At 42.3% G+C, this 23,793-nt stretch overlaps 1 protein-coding gene across 6 annotated transcripts in view; it reads left to right on the top strand.

The window, feature by feature from the left end:
* Window positions 1-23,793, top strand: part of PTPRT (protein tyrosine phosphatase receptor type T) — a 1,509,925-nt gene that overhangs the window by 1,242,706 nt on the left and 243,426 nt on the right. For all 6 annotated transcript variants that reach the window (XM_029612345.1, XM_029612346.1, XM_029612344.1 and 3 more), the window contains exon 12: window positions 22,061-22,334. In XM_029612345.1, coding sequence (XP_029468205.1) covers window positions 22,061-22,334 — 274 coding nt within the window. The remainder of the gene's footprint in view (window positions 1-22,060; window positions 22,335-23,793) is intronic.

The following is a 23,793-nucleotide window of genomic DNA, read 5'->3' as shown; positions in this document are numbered from 1 at the left end:
AAGGGTCTCACCCTCAGCTTGTGTCTTGACCTTTATCTCTATATATTCCAATAAAAATAGCTAGAAATATATACAGTATAAATATGTAGGAACTTCAGTAAAATAGAGTTGGCAACCAATTTGACCAACCTTGAAACATTTCAAAGGCCCATCAAATCAGTTTGACAAACCTTCTCTGTATTCCCCCCCCCCCCCCCAAAGAAATAAATAAAAAGAGGAGGTGTAAGTTTAAAAAAAATTAAAACCAGCCATTTCTGTCAGGTTTAAATGGTCTGGGGTAACTCTGTGTGTGTGTGGGGGGGGGGGGGGAGGGGGGGAGTAGCCTATCAAACCGGGGGAGTGAGAGATTGGAGGACCTATCTGTTAACTGGATGAATTGGTGGACGAACAGGTGAAAGTAGCATGTTATAAAATACCTTGACTTACGAGGTAGAATCAGGATTTGCATGCCATGCGGCATGCCCACTTAAAATTAGGTGCACATGTGCACGCGGCCAGGCTATTTTATAAAATGGCTGCATATCTAGGTGCAGGCTGATTAACAAGGACCAAAGGGCACTCACGCACCGGTTTGAAAATTACCTTCCCTTTGAGAATTATTGAGGCTATAATTATATGTTCTTTTGTGCCTTAAGACAAAATCTCAATGAGTTAACAGGAGTTCTCTCCACAAATATCTTCTGTAGTAAAAGCTTTGTTAAACATCTCTGCTGACATTTTCAGTTCTTACCCTTAAAGACTTCTGAGGCCAACTAAACAAACAGTAAAATTTGGGAGAACAGGTCAAGTAAATAAAGGCTGCTTAACAAAGACCTGTTTTAGAAGTAGGTATCATTACCAGTTGATAGCTGTTGAGGGACCCATACAAAATTAGTTGATTGCCTTAGTCTATTTTTTTAGTAGAAGGGTGTCCACATGACACAAAAAAAACATTGTTGTAATTAGCACTAATTGGCATTGTCTGCAACTATGCTCATTTAGAGGCCAAGGATTAAATGGGCAGGGAACTTGAAATATTATCTCATCCTTTGGCAAGGTTTGCTGTGATACAATCTTTTGGCAGTGTGTGTGGAGACAGCGGATAACATTCTAGTATGAAAGGAAAGCTACAGTGTCCCGGGTTTTGTAAATACACCAACTCAAGGATATTAACTAAATCTACTGACTGTATCGCATGATCAATGCCAAAGAATATAAGGAAAGAAAAGAACCTTTACAGGTACTTTTGCAGTATTAGACACTGCAATTTCACTTCTTCATCTGGTTGAAGAATATGATCTAGGAAAGAGACTGTTTTGCATAAAACAATCTCTGCTAATAAACAAGAGATTGGTAAAGTTGACAAGAAATACATAAAGGTAAATGGTTATAACAATTACATTGTATTTTAAGGCTTCCATCACATTTGAAAAATGGTCTTTAAAAAATTGTACCAGTAGTCAGTGAAAATGATGAGGGTCATACCCTGTGTGTGCGAGGTCTATTTAATTCTAAGTGACAGCAATGTGGGACTTTTGTTTTCAAGAAGCAAACAGCAGTTGACAGGGTAGGGTAGAAAAAGCCCACCAGCAGTGAGAATCTTAGTTCTTGTTGTAACCAAAGCAGCGTCTGTCTCAACTCATTATCTTCCATCTGTTGGCACGAAACAACATTGAACTTGAGGAGAGAATTACCGAGGCAGTGTACAGAGAGAAACCTTATCTTATCTGTGTAATCTGTGCTGCCAAGAAAAGGTCATAAGCAAAGTCCCAATAGCAAGTTTTCCTGAGCCAGGGCATATACTGCAAACTGAAAGAAAATGGGAAAAAAAAAATAGTTGAAGTTGTGTCTTCATCCATAGAGCCTTTACAGTGAATGCAGAAAAGGCAGCCTTATCCCCACCAGAATGACATCTTCCTGCAGTTATGTCATTTCTAAGGTATTTGTCTCCATAGATAATGATTCTCAGATTGAACATTTTCTCTTGCTTTCAGGCTGACTTTTGATTACATCTTATCACTTGCACCTGCTTGTTTCTGTGCACACATTTCAAATTAAGTGCTGCCCTATGATATTTTACATCAACCAGGGCTCTGGAACACTATGATAGATGCTATTTCCAAGTGAAAAAAAAAGTCGTAATTTTGGGTATTTTATTTATTTATTGATCATTTCTTGATCCGTTGACAGATCGTGGCAGTTCACAGAAAAACATGCATAATTTAAAAAACGAGCGAGAGCATAAACACGTCATAAAAGTACACGTGTTTCACCACATTCTAACTAGGGTCAGTTGACTGACATGTCAAGCTTTTGGTCATACCTAGTTCCCAAGGTTGAAATCTCCAAAGCACTGTTTAAAAAGCCACATTTTAAATTCTTTCTTGAAGGCTTTTCCCTCAGTTAGCATGCACAATTGTTCAGGCATAGTTCTCCAAATGATGGGTCTGGTTAAAAAGATAGCCCACCTCAGACCTCAACTAAATGCACTTGTTGAATTGAAGGGACAGCTAATACGCCTTGATTAGCTGAACATAACAGCATTCAGGTATTTATGACTGCAGACTAGGGCCTAAACAAGACGTATCAGTATTATAAAGGTTTTTTTGAATTAACTTAAGGACGTATATATTTGATTCTAAATTAACTGGTATGGTAGCCAATGTAATCTTTCTTACACGGGTGTAATGTGCTCATATTTATGCAAACCTGTTAAAACTCTTGTTTGTAAGATGACTTCAAAAATGTAACCCTATGGGTCACTAGATGGCATTGTAGCTCTTTTCCTAGGGCTATGTAATTACTGTCAGTGTTTAACCTAGAGTTCAAAAGTTCAACCTATATCTTAAAATGAGAATGTTCTGGTTTTCAGAGGTTATCTAAAGTTTATCTTTGAAGGGGTGGCTAATAGGAGGAGATAGTAGGCTTTCCTAAAGGGGATGAGTATTGTTTTTTCATCAAAGGTTAAAAGTTTATCCTATTGCTTAAAATAAGGAAGGTTCCAGAGTGGGTTTCAAGACCTACCTTGGAGGTATGTACAGTGTGTGGTGAGTGGCGAGTGTGACAATTGCTAACCAATGGGTGGATGAGCTGCAGTTACATTTAAGGAGTATGTGTATAAAATGGAGTGGATGTACATGGGCTCAGAGCTGGTCGTCCGAGGAAGTAGTCACAACAGGAGGCTCAGGAGGGTCCATGCCATAAGGGGTAGAGGAAAAACAGCAGTGCTTCATCCAGAAGTGTTGCACAGAGCTTGCAAGGGGAGAAAGGAGAACAGTAGTGCTTCAAGCAGAAGAACTACCAAGGACCCACAATGTGGGTGTGAGCTGCCAAGAACCTGCAATGTGGGTTACAGGATAAAGGGAATAAAGGAGTCCTGTTGTGCTTCAGCTAGAGTTGCTACTTAAGGACCTACATACAGTGTGGATTGCTCTGAGAGGAGAGACCAGTGGATTACAAGTGAGAGTAGAGGAGTGCCTGGGGTTCCCGACTATCCTGGGGTGGAACAGAAGTGCATGAAAGTGCACTGCAAGTTCTTACTTACTAGGGCAAAGTTTGGATTTTGGATGCTGAGACTGCGCTGGGGGGCAGGAGGGGGGCTGTTGGCTGGACCTAGGGGGAAGGTTATAGCCTGTTATTTCAGTACAGGGTTTAGGACTAGCACTAAGTTCCGACAGACTGGGGAGTGCACTGTCCCAAGAGCTGCTTCCGTGTTTGAAAGCTGGCTTGTGAGCTGAACAGTGAGTACTGTGTAGTAGGGGTGTGAATCGTGTGATCGATCGTCTTAACGATCAATTTTGGCTGGGGGGGGAGGGAAATCTGATCGTCGTGTTTTGTTTTGTTTTTTAAATCGTTAAAAATCGTAAATCGGGGGAGGGCGGGAAAACCGGCACACCAAAACAACCCTAAAACCCACCCCGAACCTTTAAAACAAATCCCCCACCCTCCCGAACCCCCCCAAAATGTTTTAAATTACCTGGGGTCCAGTGGGGGGTCCCGGCGCGATCTCCCGCTCTCTGGCCACGGCTGCGTTAAGAGAAATGGTGCCGGTGGCCCTTTGCCCTTATCATGTGACAGGGCAAAGGTAGCGCCGGCGCCATTTTGGTTCCTGGCTCCCGATGTCACGCGTGCAGGAGATCGCTCCCGGACCCCCGCTGGACCCCAGGGACTTTTGGCCAGCTTGGGGGGGCCTCCTGACCCCCACAAGACTTGCCAAAAGTCCAGCGGGGGTCTGGGAGAGATCTCCTGCACGCGGGCCGTATTGCCAATCTTCAAAATGGCGCTGGCGCTACCTTTGCCCTCACTATGTCATACGGGTGACCGTATGACATAGTGGGTTTCAAAAAGGTTTGAATAAGTTCCTAGAGGATAAATCCATAAACTGCTATGATGGTAATAAATAATAGTAGCTTGTGATCTATCTAATATTTGGGTACTTGCCAAGTACTTGTGACTTGGAATGGCCACTGTTGGAAACAGGATACTGGGCTTGAAGGACCCTTGCTCTGACCCAGTATAGCATATCTTATGTTATTTTCTTATGTTAGATGGCCAGGGGGGTTAAAGGGGCTCTTAGGGAAGATAAGGCCATTGTGGAAAGATTAAATTAATTCTTTGCTTCTGTGTTTACTAATGTTGTTGGGGAAATACCAGTTCCGGAGATGGTTTTCAAGGGTGATGAGTCAGGTGAACTGAACCAAATTACAGTGAACGTGTAAGATGTAGTAGGGCAGACTGACACATTAAAGAGTAGCTAATCACCTGGACTGGATTGTATACACCCCAGGGCTCTGAAAGCACTCAAAAATGAAATTTCAGATCTATTAGCATATCATTAAAATCATCCATTAAACCTGAAGACTGGGGAATGGCCAGTGTAACCCCAATATATAAAAAGAGCTCCAGGAGAGATCCGGGAAACTATAGACTGGTGAGTCTGATTTCAGTACCAGGAAAAATCTTGAAAACTATTCTAAAGTTCAAAATCACAGACCATATAGAAAGATATGGCTTAATGGGATACAGCCAGAAAGGATTTACCCAAGGGAAGTCTTGCCTCACAAATCTGCTACATTTTTTTTAAGGGGTTAATAAACGTGGATAAAGGTGAACCAGTTGATGTAGTGTATTTGGATTTTCAGAAGGTGATTGACAAAGTCCTTCATGAGAGGCTTCTAAGAAAACTAAAAAGTCATGGGATAGGAGGCGATGTCCTTTCATGGATTACAAACTGGTTAAAAGATAGAAAACAGAGAGTAGGATTAAATGGTCAATTTTCTCAATGGAAAAGGGTAAACAGTGGAGTGCCTTAGGGATCTGTACTTGGACCAGTGCTTTTAAATATTTTTATAAATGATCTGAAATGAATACGATGAGTGAGGTTATCAAATTTGCATACAATACAAAATTATTCAGAGTAGTTAAATCACAAGCAGAATGTGATAAATTGCAGGAGGACTTTGCAAGATTGGAAGACTGGGCATCCAAATGACAGATGAAATTTAATATGGACAAGTGCAAGGTGTTGCATATAGGGAAAAATATCCCATGCTGTAGTTACACGATGTTAGGTTCCAAATTAGGAGTTACCACACAGGAAAATGATCTAGGCATCATAGTAGATAATACATTGAAATCATTGGCTCAGTGTGCTGCAGCAGTCAAAATAGCAAACAGAATGTTAGGAATTATTAGGAAGGGAATGGTGAATTAAACGGAAAATGGCATGATGCCTCTGTATTGCTCCATGGTGAGACTGCACCTTGAATACTGTGTACAATTCTGGTCGCTGCATCTCAAAAAAGATATGGTTGCAATGGGGAAGGTACAGAGAAGGGCAACCAAAATGATAAAGGGAATGGAACAGCTCCTCTATGAGGAAAGGCTGAAGAGGTTAGGACTTTTCAGCTTGGAGAAGAGATGGCTGAGGGGGGATATGATAGAGTTCTTTAAAATCATGAGAGGTCTAGAATGGGTAGATGTGAATCAGTTATTTACTTTTTCGGATAATAGAAGGACTAGGGAGCACTCCATGAAGTTAGCACATGTAAAACTAATCAGAGAAAATTATTTTTCACTCAACGTAGAATTAAGCTCTGGAATCTGTTGCCAGAGGATATGGTTACTGCAGTTAGTGTAGCTGGGTTTAAAAAAGGTTTGGCTAAGCTCGAGGAGAAGTTAATTAACTGCTATTAATCAAGGAATAATTAATCAAGAAATTAATTAGGGAATAGCCACTGCTATTGCTCACATCAGTAGCATGGGATCTACTTAGTGTTTGGGTACTTGGGTACTTGTAGCTTGGAATGGCCTCTGTTGGAAAAAGGATGCTGGCCTTGATGGAACCTTGGTCTGACCCAGTATGTTCTTATGACCCCGGTATGCACTGGGGTGCCTAAGTCTTTATGCACACACCTCTGGTTCATGCTCTGAAATGCCCATACCCCGCCCATTTGTGAAAATTTTAGAGATGTGCGCACTGCTGGATATATGCGCGTATCCGGGCAGTTTTTAAATTCTGCTTGAGCCTGCATGTGTGTATGAAAGAGAGAACCTGAATATGGGCATGAGAGTGAGCCTGCATGTGTGTATAAAAGAAAGAGAGAACCTGAATATGGGCATGAGAGTGAGCCTGCATGTGTGTATAAAAGAAAGAGACCCTGAATATGGGCATGAGAGTGAGCCTGCATGTATGTATGAAAGAAAGAGAGCCTGAATATGGGCTCGAGAGTGAGCCTGCATGTCTGTATGAAAGAGAGAGAGAGCCTGAATTTAGGAATGAGAATGAGCCTGCATGTGTGTGTATGAAAGAAAGAGAGTCTGAATATGGGCACGAGAGTGAGCCTGCATGTGTATATGAAAGAGTGAGAGTCTGAATATGTGCATGAGAGTGAGCCTGCATGTGTGTATGAAAGAGAGAGAGAGCCTGAATTTAGGAATGAGAGTGAGCCTGCATGTGTGTATGAAAGAAAGAGAGCCTGAATATGGGCACGAGAGTGAGCCTGCATGTATGTATGAAAGAGAGAGAGAACCAGAATTTAGGAATGAGAGTGAGCCTGCATGTGTGTATGAAAGAAAGAGAGCCTAAATATGGGCATGAGAGTGAGCCTGCATGTGTGTGTGAAAGAAAGAGAGCCTTAATATGGGCATGAGAGTGAGCCTGCATATGTGTATAAAAGAAAGGGAGAACCTGAATATGGGCATGAGAGTGAGCCTGCATGTATGTATGAAAGAAAGAGAGCCTGAATTTAGGAATGAGAGTGAGCCTGCATGTGTGTATGAAAGAAAGAGAGCCTGAATATGGGCATGAGAGTGAGCCTGCATGTGTGTATGAAAGAGAGAGCACTGCATGTGTGTATGAAAGAAAGAGAGAGAGAGCCTGAATATGTGCATGAGAGTGAGCCTGCATGTGTGTATGAAAGAGAGAATGTCTGAATATGTGCATGAGTGAGCCTGCATGGGTGTATGAAAGAGAGAGAGAGAGAGACCCTGAATATTTGCATGAGAGTGAACCTGCCTGTATGAAAGGTAGAGTGCCTGCATGTGTGTATGAAACAGAGCCTAATATGTGCATGAGAGAGCCTGCACATGTATATGAAAGAGAGAGAGCCTGAATATGTGCATGAGAGAGAGCACCTACGTGTGTTTGAGAGAGAGCCAACATGTGTATGAAAGAGAAAGAGCCTACAATTGTGTATGAGAGAGAGCCTGAATATGTGCATGTGTATGAGTGAGAGCATGCCTACATGTCTATATGAGAATACCTGCATGTTTGCATGAGAGAAAGAGAGCCTGAATGTCTGCATGAGAGCCTGCATGTATCCATGAGAGAGTGAGAGCCTGCATGTGTCCATGAGAAAGAGAGAGAGAGCCTGCATGTGTATGAGAGAGAGAGTGCCTATGTGTGTGTGTGTGAAGGAGAGAGAGAAAGGATAAAGATTATGTGGCCTTCTTTCCCAAATCTACAACAATCTCTGCGAAATCAAAAGATGCTATTTATTTATTTAATGGAGAGCTGGAGATTTTTAAAATAATTTAATTTTTTATTATTTTAAATTTTGGGGTGTTATTTCATGTGTCTACTGTTTTGAAATATCTTATTGGTGTTTGGGAAATATTAGAACAAATGTATGTGACTTTTTAAATCATTAGGGGCCCAATATTGAAAGATGTCCATTTAAGTAACTTGGCTGGATAGAACTTATCCGGCTAAATTACACAGAATATTCAGTGGGACGACTAGGTCGCTGAATATATGCATATATATTTGTACTTAGCCATATCAGTTATAACCGTCTAACGTAGCTGGTAAAGTTATGCGGCTAAGACTGTATATTGCTTCTTAGTTGCATATATTATGTGGCTAAGATGCTCCACCTACTGCCTGACCACAACTTATGCAATCAAATTTTTAGCCATATAAGGGACTTATGTGATTAAGCAGCAGCCACTAATAAGCACATTTCAACGACCGCTATGTAACCACATAAGTCCTACTTATCTGGCTAAGTAGCGCTGAATGCACTTTGAATATTGGGCCCATAATGTTTGTCAGCTGTTTTGATGTATTCATTCTTTTCATGGGTTTAATATTATGAATGATGCTTATATCTCTTCATTTTATTGCTTGATGTTTTATGAGGAGTGATTATTTTTCTGTTTTTCCATTGTTGCACTACATAATACAGTCGGGCTTGTTGTGGTTACCAGAGCATATTTGTGAATGAGACAGAATGAGAGAGCCAATGAGCATATGTTTGAGCAAAAGGACTATTTAAGTCAGTGGGCCTGTGTGTGAGTATAAAAGCGAGCGATTGAGCCAGTGAGCATGTGTGTGAATAAGAGCATGAGTGTGTGTGACACAGTGAGCATGTCTGGGAGAGAGAGCATGTGAACCAAGGAGCATATATGAGAGACAGCATGTGATCTAGTGAGCTTGTGTATGAGAGAGAATATAAAGGAGTTGTGTGAGAATGAACATGTGTGTTAGAGAGGGAAGAAAGATGTGCATGTCTCCCACCCCTTACTAATCCATGACAATCTCAGGGTGACTGCAATCTAAAGATCCCAGGTATGGAGAGCAGGGGATTTATTTTAGCTTTAATTTTGATTATGGGTGTTCTTTGCTGTATCTGCTATTTTGAAATATTTTTCAATGTTTGGGAAATTTAAAAAAAACAATTATATTTGTTTGTAATCACTGAATGTTCTTTTCATCAGTTGTTTTGAAATATTTATTCTTTTTATGAGTTTGGCTTTACTGTTTTGCCTGATGCTTTATATTTCTTGATGTTCTTGTTTGGTGTTTATTGAGGAATATTTGTTTTCCCATTCCAGAGTCTGGCTTCTTGCGGTTTCATGTTCAGTTTTTGTGTGCATGTTTCTATGTATACTTTATTATCTCTTCATTTTGTATTTGAAGGGTTTGTCTGTGTTCTACATATGTGACTAAGGTGAGGTATTCTGCTAAGCAGACTTGTGGGATGACCCCAACCAATTTGCATGGATGGAATGGGGGTCTACAGCTTTGTTTACTCACTGCTAGTCTACACAGTATACTCTATTTCTCAGTTATTTAGGAAAAGTGTGAAATTTATTTTGGAGGTATTTGGGCTTAATTCTGACAGGTTTCAGAGTTGCCTTGGCGTGTTGATACATATGCAGAGAAAGTGTACAAGGGTGTCAGATACCTCGTGGGCCGGTTTTGAAAAAAAATCCCCTGGGCTGATATTTTCCTGCAGTCCGCTCCTGCGGAGCCCCCACGGATGGGTAAGCTCCATCAGGATGCTAGGGGAGACAGGCAATACAACTTTTTTATTTCTGTGTACTAGGGAGAGGAGGGGTTGTGGAAGCAGCAGCAGCAGCATTCTAAAATGAGACAAAAAGCCTAGTGAAGTTTAATTTTTCATTTTGTTTCATTTTCTAATGAAATGAAACAAAAGGTTTTTTTTCTTCCATTTTTCATTTTGTCAGAAAGCAAATGCATATCCCTTGCAGGCTTTAAGTACAGAAATAACTAGAAAACTTAACACAAATGTAAGCGCTCATATAGCTGGGTCCATCTGCCAGGCTACACAGGGGGACCTAGGAGGGCTGATGCTTGTGCAATGATCATGCTAGTATTGCTGGAGATTCAGATTATTATTGGTGATTTTTTTAAAAATGGTTTTGGACACAAATGTTCAGGTTTTCTATCAGGCCTAATCATGCACACATATTATGGTGTGCTTTCTTTTTTCCCCTTTGAATTATCTACAAGTCCAGGTCCTGAGGAAAAGATATATCTGGTCTTAGTTTTATAGCTCCTTCAGTAATACATTCTAATACTTTCAATCTTGTTTTCTTTATAGAAAGAGCAAGTGTCAAATTCTGAGCCTCTACAATTGCAAGCCACAGTTTATAGACTTCAAGTATGGCTTTATTTAGAATAATAACATAACACTGGCATACTGACTTACAGATTGCAGATTTAAACATGCAGTAAGTAGTACCTTTATTACCCAGGATGTATGAACAATAAATATTTTAGTTCCAAGAATCTATATACAAGTCCACATTGCATTTCATTAACAGATCCATTCCAGGTTCAGAATCCTTGGCTCAACCTAATATACAGATAGAAAACTTACTTAACAAATACATATTCATGGAATCTGCCGTTGGGTTCATTGCACCAATTCAACAGCCCTTGAATTGCCAGAAATTATTCCCAGCAATCCTTTTAGTAATTCTTGAGGACCAATCCAGCTCCTCAGGGCAGTATTGCAAGTCTTACTTCATACCTGCTGCAAACCCCTTCTGGCGTTTACAGAGGGTTTTTTTTTTGCTCTTACAGTAGGCATCGGTTGGTCTTGTAGCTCAGTGGCATGTGCTGTGCATTGCCATGCAAGGGATATAGGTTCAATTTGTGGGTCAGGCTTCTGTTCTCCATGGCAGCCAGTACTAGGAATGCGGCACAGGCAATTTTGTACATTCCTGAAGTGGAAATATCATTCATTCTGCAATAGCGACACCTAGTGGCCAGGCTTAGATCCATCTTTGCTGAGTTCCAGAGGGAGATTCAGTTTGTTTCTCCCAGCCAAGGACTGTTGCTGCAATGGCTGGACTGAATTGGATATAAAAATAAGTGTGTGGGGGGGTGTGGGGGGGTGTGGGGGGGGGGGGACCCTGGTTAGTTGTGATTGAGCTGGAAGTTCAAAGATGCCAAAAAAAGAAAGGGCATGCATACAAGCAACAAAATGCAACAGAACAAAACTTAAACTTTTGGATCTATCCAATCACATCATGAACTGAACCAGTTAGTCATATATCTCTTCATGTTTGCAGTTCATTGCTCAGTTTTTAGCCTACGTTCTCAAGAGAAGAAGGCTTCTGAGATCACCATGTGAGTGTGTGTGTCCCCTCACCCCTCACCCTTCATAAATCCACAGCAAATTGCTCATACATGTCAGGGGTCCAAGGGGATCTTAAGAGTGATATAATTTTTGGATGCCCATATACACGTAAGCACATGCGCGTCCCAGAAAGTAGGCTCTGTTAACTCTGCATGGAACTTCCTTGTATTATTTTTTTGAGAGATAAATACATTATTATATCCAGTGTTTATACAAATAGTCCAACTGACATACCATATTGTCCACCCAAAGGCCTTCCTTCCATGGAAACAGTATCAAAATCTACAGACTTAATTAAAAGCTCAATTCAGTCCCTCTTTTTGGCCCTCCACCTGGCAAAATATCTACTATCAGAAAACGGTTTATTCAGGGGCTATTTGGGATAATCAGGCAAGCAAATAATTATTCAGCAGAGAAAGAAAAAAAGAGATTTGAGCCATCCAGGAGGTGCAGCCACCACAGATGATCCAGTCCACCAGGATTAACGAACTACAAACTTAATTTACCTCAGAAGGCTTCCATCCCAAATTTGTTTACATTGTGGGCCCACCCTTGGTGCTGAAAATACATTCATTATTTTTTTTTATGGTAGGAGAAATGTCAATCATATTTTATTTTCCTCTCATGGAAAATCGTGGGAGTCGTTCTGTGCTTGCTGTTGTCTTTCTACCCTTTCATGCTCTATTGAAATCAAATATGAAAAAAAAAAGTCAGAAATGAGGTTTTAAAAGTTCTCATTTGGGGGTCCATTTCTCACCACTTTTAAAGAGAAAGTACCCCATCTACATCGGAAATTTCAGCATTCATTTATTCAAAAGGAGCTTCCTGTTCCCTCCTGGTAACACATGCATGCCAAAACACACAAACACCACACACCCTCCCTCCCTGTCATGCAGATCTCATGCTCACATGAGCTCTAACACACCAACATTACTTGTGCTTTACCTATTCACCCATACATCTGCACTCATATGTAATGGAATGAGAGCAAGGTCTCCTGCAAGGCCAACCTAGGCCAGTGGCATACCGAGGGGGGGAGGGGGGGAGCTGGGCTGGAGGGAGCACCCAAGACATTTTCTTCTGTGCCCGGGAATTCTCCAGTGGGAGGCCTGAATAAAAACGTCACCCGGCTGGGCCCCACTCGGAAGGAAGATGGACAGTGGACTGTTGGACCGCATGCTTCCATTATAATCTCTGAATGAGGCCACGCGCTTGGCCGTGCAGTACAGCTCTGCACTCATGCTGAAGCTGCACACAGCCAATCACAAATATGCAAGGGCGGAGCTCTGGCAGTCCAATCAGGCGTCTGTACTGGTCCCCTAGACTGTTGGTGCAGCCACAGAACACAGAGTGGGAGGCGTGTGCAGGAACTAAATATCCGCACATAATGGGTACTGATGCTCGCTGTCTCTTCTTGCTGTGGCTGGTATCCAGGGGCGTCGTTTGCTCTGTGCACATAGGTCCTCTGTCAGCTATTGAGTCAAGAAGAAGAGGGCCATCAAGGATGCTGCGTAACCCATTTCACGGCGGCTGAAGAAGAGGCCCATTGGGCCACCAGCACACTCCAACCCGCCGGCAGACAAAATTAAGAAGTGGCCGTACGGCAGCTTCAGTGAGGAGGAGGCCATGAGAACACCCCCCCACCACACATACACACACATACCCCACACACACTTGCACTCATGCACAACCTCTTCCTCATATTCCATTAGATGGAGATGTCCAGGTGAGAGACAGTGTGAATGTGTTTGAGAGAGAGGAGCTTGTGTGTATGTGTGTGAGAGCATGTGTGTATGAGAGAGAGGGAGCATGCATGTGTGTGAGAGCATGCACATATCAGAGAGAGGGAGCTAGGCACTAGATAGATGCATAGTGGTACACAAATGATGACTTGCCATGTTTTCCTGTACTTGGCCAAAAGGAAGAAGTGAGGGATAGGAAGAAGGAGGAAAGGGGGAGAAGGAGGGGAGGGAAGGGGTGAGGGTGTTGAGTAACAGAAGGAAGGGACGAGGTGAATGGCTGAGAGGAAAGGGAAGGGGTTGAGTGAGAGGGAGGGGGTAGGAGACTGGGAGAGAAGGGAAATGAGAGTGAGGGAAAGGGGACTGAGTGACTGAGGGGGAAGGGGGAGGAGATGAGTGACTGAGAGGTGGGTGAAAGGGAAGGGGATGAAGAGGGTGAGAAGGAGAGGATAGAAGACTGTGTGTGTGTGTGTGTATGAGAGAGAGATAGGAGAAAGTTTGTGAGTTCCCTCCTCTCCTGCCCCCCACCCTCACCCCATCCTCCCCTCCACTAATCCAAGACAATCTCAGCATGACTGGAAATCAGAAGTTCCCAGGTATGGGGAGGGAATATTTTTCATCCTTATTAGTTTTAATTTTTGTGTTTTATTTGACATGTTCGCTGTTTTGAAATACTTGAATGATTTTTGGGAAATATTTAAAGCTGGTTTTATCGTTATTATTTATTAGATGTTCTCTTTGACATCTGTTTTGAAATATTGTATTTTATGAATATGGATTTTCTTGTTTTTGTTTTATGTGGAATGGTGATGTTTCTGTTTTGCATTGTTGCACTGAATATCAGTCTGGCTGGGAGGGCTGGGGTCTGCTGGGGGTCTGAGAGGGGAGAGGGGGCTGTGGACCAAGACTGCAGTGCTGGGGGCTGGAAGAGCAGGAGGGTGAGACTCTTATTGCTTCTGTTTCTCTGAGATGGGAAGAATTTGATATTCTCAGTGCCATTTTTGGGAAATGTGCATGTGAATAATATTTCTATATTTTTAAGTACAGGGAAAATGCAGTTGTTGTTTTTATTTCTCTGGTGTTTTACTGCAGGCAGACTATGGCTTTACAGGGTTTCCAGTTCAGCTTTTGCCTCCATGTTTCTCTTTGTAATTTGTGGTCAGTTATTCTGTATTTGGTGAGGGGACCAGCAGTGAGCTGGAATGAGACTGCAGTGATGTGTGCAGGTCTGGAGAAAAGGTCAAATTTTCCTTTTTTTTCTCCTGATGGTAAGTGGAAACATTGGAAATTTATACATTTTATAGAGATGTAAATCGTGTGATCGATCGTCTTAACGATCGATTTCGGCTGGGAGGGGGAGGGAATCGGATCGTCGCAGTTTGGGTTTTTTAAATATCGTGTAAATCGTGTAAATCGAAAACCGGCACACTAAAACATCCCTAAAACCCACCCCGACCCTTTAAAATAAATCTCCCACCCTCCCGAACCCCCCCAAAATGCCTTAAATTACCTGGGGTCCAGTGGGGGGGGGGAGGGGAAGGGGGAGGGCGGGAAAACCGGCACACTAAAACAACCCTAAAACCCACCCCGACCCTTTAAAATAAATCCCCCACCCTCCCAAACCCCCCCCAAATGCCTTAAATTACCTGGGGTCCAGAGGAAGGGTCCCAGTGTGATCTTTTACTCTCGGTCCTCCGTGCGTTGTAGAAATGGCGCCTGTGCTACCTTTGACCTGTCATATGACAGGTCAAAGGTAGCGCCGGCCGCCGCTGTAGGAACGACCTCCTGCAGTCGAATCGTGTTGCCGTATGGCCAGCGCCATTTTGCGCCGGCCATACGGTGCCATTTTGCGCAAAATGGCGCCGGCCATACGGCAACACAATTCGACTGCAGGAGGTCGTTCCGGACCCCCGCTGGACTTTTGGCAAGTCTTGTGGGGGTCAGGAGGCCCCCCCAAGCTGGCCAAAAGTCCCTGGGGGTCCAGCGGGGGTCCGGGAGCGATCTCCTACGCTCTTGACGTCGGGGGACAAAAAAACAAAATGGCGCCGGCGCTACCTTTGACCTGTCATATGACAGGTCAAAGGTAGCGCCGGCGCCATTTCTACAATGCACGGAGGACCGAGAGTAAAAGATCACACCGGGACCCTTCCTCTGGACCCCAGGTAATTTAAGGCATTTTGGGGGGGTTCGGGAGGGTGGGGGATTTATTTTAAAGGGTCGGAGTGGGTTTTAGGGTTGTTTTAGTGTGTCGGTTTTCCCGCCCTCCCCCTTCCCCTTCCCCCGATTTACGATTTTTTAACGATAAATCGGGGGAATTGTTATTGTATCGCGGCTCTAACGATTTTTGACGATTTAAAATATATCGGACGATATTTTAAATTGTCAAAAAACGATTCACATCCCTAACATTTTATATCACAGTCCTTGCTCTTGGTCTTATCAGAGAATGCTTTTGTTTGCTTGCAGTATCACAGGGGGAAGGAGCAATGCTGGTGGCCTATCTGAAGGCAGGGAAACTTTTGTCTCACAGTCCATTTCTTTCCATTGGTTTGTATCAGGGTGACTTTCTTGCCCTTAAGCATTTCTACAAGGAGGATGGGGGGAGGGGCGTGCAGGGAAGGCAACACTAATTCATTGGCCCCCCTAGGCGCTGGAAACCCCCGGTACGCCTCTGATCCAGGCAGAGTTTATTTAAAATAAAACCCAGTCCATACACGGTCCAGCAAGCAAAAAGAGTTAAGTCCACAGCAAAAATAGTAAAGCTCAGCAATTACACGCTGGTTCAAAACAAAGACCCAACAATTCCACAAATAAGAAAAACACGTTTGTTCTCCAGAATCTTCCAATCACTTCCACAATGCACAGTTCTTCTGCAGTGTAAGTCTTTTCATTCCAGAAACGTATTCAAGTCCTCACACCTCAAGGAGCTTCCTGCTGGTGAACTGGAGATCCTGGTTCCTCCTGTCTTCCAGGGAGAACGTTTCCCATATCTACCACTGATTTTCGGAACTGGAGACCCAGGCTGTTCCTCCCCGTCTCCCAGTGCAGCTACTCAGGTCATTCAGCTTCAAGATTCTTCAGCAAAAAGCTCCTTCAAAATTCCTGCCAGTGCCTTGTAGAATGCAGGTTTATACTCCCCAGAATGTCACTTCCCTTTGAGAGAAGAATTGCTCAGTTAACACAGATGCATCTCCTAGAAATCTGTTAGAACCTCTTTAGTCTGATAGAAGGCACATCTGTAGACCTTCCAGTGAATCCTCACAGCTGGAATATTCTGCACTGTAAGACATAAACTGCACTCTGCTAAACTCGAGTGGCCAAAAAAGGGCCACACATATAAAACAATCTTACTCATATGCCACAATAACCTAATACAAATTAAGGATCCAGGACAGCAAAGTAAAAAAATAATACAAATGCTTCTTGCTTTTTGTGTAGTATTATCATTAAATGTTTTTGTCTCTTTCCCCTCCTGTGCCTGGGGCACCTTGCGTGTGTATATAAGTGGAAAGCATGCACGAGTATCTGTGTTTGTAAAGGCAAAGGGGCAGCATCCCCCACACATATGTGCATTCATTTAAAACAAAGGTGCATCCAAACTGACAAGGCCATTTTTGGTTTCTTCCTAGTGGAATGAACTGAAAATGGCCACGCCCAAAAATACCCCAAAAATTGAGGGCATCTTCAGTTTGTTTAAAAAAAAAAAAAAAAAGTGGCCTCCTGATGCTCCTGTGCCACTATCCAGGACATCCCAGGCCCCTCTGACCCTTCCAACCTCTACCAATACACTGGGGTCTGGGCCTGGGCCTACCTGGATGGGTGAAGTAAAGCCATTCAGGTTCTCCAGAAATCACCCAGGGATAGGGACCTCCCCGGTTCCTACTTATCCCTTCAACGCAAGAAGAAAGAAGCAAGAGTGATCCCCACTTGCTCCTGCCCCACCGCCTTTTTTTAAAAAATGGTTCCTGTCCCTAAGACTGGTGCCAAAATGACGTTAAAATGGCACCAGTCTCAGGGCCAGCCAGCACCATTTTCTTGTACGGCTGGGCAGAGGAGTAACGTGGCCTGGTTTTGGGCTGAAAGAGGAGAAAAGCTTGCATGCCCTGGTGGCAATCGTGGTTTGCAGGACTCTTCCCATGACAAAGACTGCTGTGTGGTCTGTGTAGTCAGGAGAGAAAAAAGTAGAAGATGAAGGAAATAGCACACAAAGGGGAAACGGTTACCCAATAACTAAACTACAACATTGCAAAGGTAGAATGTGTAAAAAAAAACAATGTACAGTGAAGAAAGGACAGAACAGCTTGCTGAACATGAGTTCATGAACAGGGAGCAAGCATGTGCTTTTTGCATTCGACAGGGAACCTCTCCCAAAATAAAGAAATGAAAGTCTGCTCTAAGTGCAGGAGAGTGGGAACATTTTTTTTATAGTGGGAGTGCAGAAAACAGTTTTTTGACTTATGCATGATGGAAACTCACACCTTAAACCGGTCCTGCAGCGCTTCTAGCACCCCTTTTCTCCAACACCTGTGACTAAGTGGCACATATGATGGAAACAGTGGAACATGGTTCGTCTCCAATTGCAGGTGAGGTAGAGAGGGATACCACATGCCAGACACAAGCAGAAATTTTGGCTAATGAGAGACATAGAAATTAAAATGCTCATGAGGTGGCTGTCTTGGATCAGCTCCAACTGTTTTTTTTAAAAAAAAGCCAAATGTGAAAATGTGGGCGTTTGATTTGCTCTTTTCGTTTTGCAAATGTACATACGCTTTTCTAACTCAAGGCCACAGTTTGAATTTTAAACACAAGGAATCCGTCTTTGAAAATTTGTGGGCCACAGGTACCTCAGGACTTGCGGACTTTTAAAGCGCTTTATAGCAGGTGAAAAGTCCAAACTGTAAATCTCGCGTGGAGGTTTGAAAACAAAGTTCCTGCCCGTTATCAGCTGCCTTCCCCCTCCCCTCGCTCCTGTCCTTTTCCACGCGGGTAAAAGTACCTGTGCCACTTTCTCTCACAGAGGGAGAGTTTTCAGCCTCTGATCTTACCCAGGTAATTGCTTATTTACCTGGGTAAAATCTTTTGAAAATTGTCCACATTAGAAAAATGCTGTAATGAGGGGCTGGGGGGGGGGGGGGGGGGGGGGCGGTCCTGCGCTAGCCGGCAGCGAAAAGGCTCCTTACCTTTTTGCTGTCTGCACCTTCTTCGCAGGGTCGGCCCCGGTGACGCCCCGAATCCTCCTCTTCCGGGAACGACTCCGCCCCGATGTCGCTAGCGCATGTTTGCGCTGATAGCTCAAGTGTGCGCTAGCGTTAGAAAATGAGGCCCCAAGTTTGTAAGAGGTTAGAGTCTAGCCAAGCTTAGAAACCTTTGTCATTTTTTAAATTTTAAATTCTGCGTTTTCTGAATTTTTTTTTAATTGAGTTTTTAAAAGTTAGCATCTGCATGAGCACATTAAGGAAGCATCGGTAAATATCCCTAATGGTCAGAGTGCAACAAAGGCATTTAAAGAAATCTGGAAAATGTACAAAATCAAGAGCACTAAAGCCGAAAATGAAAACCTAGAAGGAACAGAACCTGGATGATAGACCTTCAGAGAAATGTCAGGAATGGCAGAATATTATTATCAATCACACAACAACCCACTCTATACCACTCATGTATTCCAGTACACCACTCTGTAAACAACCAAACAACCAAATCATGTACTGGTAACAACTATAAAGCACCTTATTACCGACCCAACAATTTTTTGTTAGACCCTCTATTCACGAGCAGGCATGAAGCAGACCTGAAGGCATCATGCCTGCTTCATGCCTGCTCGTGAATAGAGGGTCTAACAAAAATTTGTTGGGTCGGTAATAAGGTGCTTTATAGTTGTTACCAGTACATGATTTGGTTGTTTAGAATATTATTATCATCATCATTATTGTTTATTTACATATCACGCCTTTCCAACCAGAGAGATCAAGGTATATTACAACAAGGTTAGGTTTACAATGTCACAATAAAGAGAGGATATTAGCCTGGACATTGAGGTATGGTACAGAATTATTTCACAAAATTAACCAATACCTGTGGTTTTGTCAACAAAACTCTATAATTCTGTGCTAAACTATGTTTATATTTCTAAATGGGAAAATGATCTAATCATTTGTTTATTTCACATAAACATTTGTGATATAATTATTTGTGATGTGTAAATGAATGTTGAGGTATGTCTTAAAGTTCTGTATTTATTTTACATTAGAACATAAGATGCCATACTGGGTCAGACTGAGGGTCCATCAAATCCAGTATCCTGTTTCCAACAGAGGCCACTCCAGATCACAAGTACCTGGCAAGATCTCAAACAGTAAACAGATCCCCTCTTGCTATCATGAAGTGATTAGTAGTGGCTATTCCCTTAGGGCTCGATTTTTAAGACCCGCCTGCCCACGTGTACATCCATGTCACGGATTTTAAAATCTGCATGTGCGGGCGGCCCTCACGTGTACGGGGGGGGGGGGGGGGGGGATTTTTATAACCTACGCGTGGTGACACATTCAGCCGATCCCCAGTTCCCACCCAGTCTGCTCCAATTAAGGACTAGGAGGGAACATTTCTATCCCTAACCCTACTCTTCCTACCTGTTCCCCTCTCCACCCTGACTCCTAAATCTATCCTGGCTATCCCATTTTTTTTTTTTTTGTTTGTGAACTTACTTCATGCCCCAGGTTGAAGTAAGTTGTGTGCGCTGGCTGGCTGCTGGTGCGAGAGTCATCGGGACAGCACAAAATGGCACTGTTCTGGCCTGTCCCCCACCCCACCCCACCCAGACCATGCCCCCAGCCCGCCCCTTTTGGTGGGCCCAGCACTTCTGCATGTAACGGGGCTTATGTGCGTGGCCAGGCCTGTTCTGAAATGCGCGCAGCGCACGCAAGGCCCCCATTTTTTTTACGTACGCGGGCCTTTTAAAATTAGGCCTCTACTCTACTTGATTGATAACAATTTATGGACTTCTCTTCCAGGAACTTGTCCAAACCAATTTTAAACCCAACTACAGTAACTGCCTTAATTCCAGACGTTTCCTTGAGTGAAAAGGAATTTTCTCCAATTTCTTTTGAAGGTGCTACTTACTAACTTCATGAAATGTCCCTTACTTTTTGTATTTTGTGAAAAAGTAAATAGCCAATTTACATTTAACGATTCTATTGCACTCATGATCTTAAAGACCTCTATCTTATCCCCCCTCAGCCATCTTTTCTCCAATTGAACAGCCCTAACCTCTTTTGCCTTTCCTCATAGGGGAGCTGTTCCATTCCCTTTATCATTTTGGTTGTCCTTTTCTGTACCTTCTCCAGCGCAACTATATCTTTTTTGAGATGTGATTACCAGAAGTGTGCACAGTACGCCAAGTGTGGCCTCACCATGGAGCAATTCAGAGGCATTATGACATTTTCCGTTTTATTCTCCATTCCTTTCCTAATAATTCCTAACATTCTGTTTGCTTTTTTGATGGCTGCCACACACTGAGATGAGGATTTCAAAGTATCATCCACTATGTCAACCAGATCCTTTTCTTGCAACCTAATATCATGGAACTACAGTGTAGGTTAATTTTTCCCCATGTGCATCATTTTGTACTTGTCCACATAAAATTTCATCTGCCATTTAAATTCACAGTCTTCCAGTCTCACAAGGTGCTCCTGCAATTTTTCACAACCTGCTTGTGATTTAACCACTCAGAATAATTTTGTGTTAGCTGCAAATCTGATCACCTCTTTCATTGTTGCCCTTTCCAGATCATTTATAAGTATATTAAAAAGCACTGGTCCCAATACAGATCCCAGAGGCACTCCACTATTTACCCTTTTCCACTGAGAAAACTGACCATTAAGTCTTATTTTTTAACCAGTTTGCAATCCATAATAGGACGTTGCCCCCTGTCCCGTGACTTTTATTTTTCTCAGGAGTCTCTCATGGGGCAATTTGTCAAACATCTCTGGAAATCCAAACACACTATAACCACCGACTCACCATTATCTTAACAAATGAATATCCCACATTGATCATGACATTCCAGATGGGGTACAACATTACATGCATAAAAATTCAACTTGCAAGCATAAAATAATAGTAAAACCGATCCACCAGTACTGTGTAATTATATAAAGTCAATCATCCTTAAGGACATGATAGCTTGTGCACCTTTGTCTGAAACCCATATTGTTATTATAAATCAGTTTATTTCAGTTGTTTCTGAGGTAGAATGAAATGGTATTTTTGTGTATGCCAGCGCATTGCACGGCCCAAAATGGAAAGTAAGAGATGATGTGAAGAAAGATTAAACTAGAGAAAGGTTAAGTAGGGAATATTGATGTGATTTGCTCAAGTTTGTATGTTGGCTATAGTTATGGGATCTGTACTTCCTGGTATACAGCTGTTGTACTGCCCTCAAGACTGTAATCTAATAACGTTAGGTCAGAGAAAGCACCTGTGCATGAATATAAGAACTGATTCTGGTTCCCTGATTCTGAGAAACTCCAGCAAACAGCCTTATCTATCATCCCAATTCAGACATCACCTGCAACCCATCTCTTCAGCCTTTCCAGTAGGTTCAAATCTGTCACAGTAACAGCCTCTCTCTCTCTATGTGTGTATATATATATATATATATTTATTTATTTATTTATTTATTTAAAAGTTTTATATACCACTCAATGGGGTAGAGATCTATCCGTCTAGGCAGTTTACATAATCACACATACATAATTTAAAATCCATACATAAATTACAATTTAAAGACTTCTCAAATTGACATTGTATTAACAGACATAATGTAATGTGATAAATTATGTAATGTGATATATATATTTTTTTCCTTACCTGACTCAGACCTTGCTGTTTAAGCATCCTGGTATTGATTTCATTTCTAACCTTGTACCTGGTTTTCACCCTTTCTCTGTCTAGCATATACCAGCTTGTCGTGAAGGAAGAGAGGCTGCAGAAAGCCAGGAGAGCGGCAGACATTGTGGAGTGCTTTCCTGTCCCAGTCAGTTACAAGAATGCCTCCATCCTTGACTCTCCTCATTATTTTGCTGCAGAACTGAAGCCCACCAATCTGCCTGTGATGCAGCCCTTCACAGTGGGAGATAACAAAACTTACAATGGATACTGGAATGCACCACTCTCCCCACTGAAAAGTTACAGCATTTACTTCCAGGCTCTTAGCAAAGCGAACGGAGTAAGTATAAATTAGACGCTATTCTAGAGAGATACCCTTTCAGAAGAACCTCTTTGAAAGGCACTGGATAAATATAATAATTTTTATTTACACAGTGCCTTTTATCCCAAGAGAATCTGAGCCCAACCATTTCAGAAACATGGTTCTTAAGAGTCAGATGGCCTAGCAACCTATTTCTAGCACTCAAAATCCAGTTTTCAAAGCAAAGAGGCTGATATGGACACTCAATATTATCACTACTCATATAAACAATGTTAATATTATTGCTATTACTACCCAAATACAATTAGATACAGAGAGAGGCAGAGAATGATAAAATGTTTTAACCTTACTTATGAAGTAAGGGGACAAGCAAAGATTGGAACACTTCAGGTCCAGGCATTCTTGAAACCTGTGCATAATAAGATAGATTCAGGGCTGGCTTAACTATTAGGCAAATTAGAAGGCTGAACAGAGCTGCAGCTTCTAGGTTCTGCGTGGCTTTTTTTTTTTTTTTTTTACAGGGTTTCATGTTACTTCAAAATGTCTGGTTATGGAAGGAGTTTGTGTCAGTGTTACTGAGGTTACACAAGAATTTGACATTTTTTCTTGTATGTTGAATAGTAAGGGAAACATTCAAGTTCAGCCCAGCCAGCCATTTCAGAGATTACCTTTAGCCAATGTGGTGTGGATAGCTTTTAATTTGTAAATGTGTGCATTTCTTGATTTTATTTGTATTCTACTTCCCAGCATCACAGGTGAACATTTATCAGACACTGACATGATTTCTGAAATATGAATTATACAAAACAAAGTTTAATATTTAAACGTCTGATGTCCAATTATGCATTTGTTTTATTACAGAATCATTCTGAAAAGGGTGGTAGTGGGATGATCATGGTTGTTTAGTTTAATTAGAGCCAGAGGAATGCTGTGATGCATAGAGAGAGGCAGAACCAGCAAAACAAATGAGGTGATAAAGCCCCTCTACAGGTCACTGATGAAGCCTCACCTGGAGTACTATGTTCCTTTCTGGAGACCCCAACTCAAAAAGGCTAGAGGCAGTCCAAAAAAAGGCAACTAAAATGGTGCGGGGTCTACCTCAGAAGCCATGTGACATAAGACTTGAGGATCTAAAAATGTATATCCTACAGGAGAGGAGAGACAGAGGAGACACAATGCAGAGATTTTAATACCTGAAGGGTATTAATAAAGCAAAAGAGGCACATTTTTTTTCAAGGGAAAATAAGCTCTGGAACTAGGGGCATATTATGAAGCTCATACTCTAAGGGAGTAGACTGAGGACCAACGTCAGAAATGTTTTTAACAAAAAAAGCTGTTGGATGCCTGGAATGTCCTTCCAGTGGAGGCAGTGGAACAAAAAACAGTACCTGAATTCATGAAGGCATGCGATAAACAGAAAAGATCCCTAGGATGGTAATGAAGCACTGGGGCAACATGCACATGGAAACTTATAAAG

This window comes from Rhinatrema bivittatum, chromosome 8 (assembly GCF_901001135.1).
Source record: "Rhinatrema bivittatum chromosome 8, aRhiBiv1.1, whole genome shotgun sequence".
NCBI classification, from domain to species: domain Eukaryota; kingdom Metazoa; phylum Chordata; class Amphibia; order Gymnophiona; family Rhinatrematidae; genus Rhinatrema; species Rhinatrema bivittatum.
Note: the sequence above shows the minus strand (reverse complement) of the source record. Positions and strands in the feature narration are given on the sequence as shown.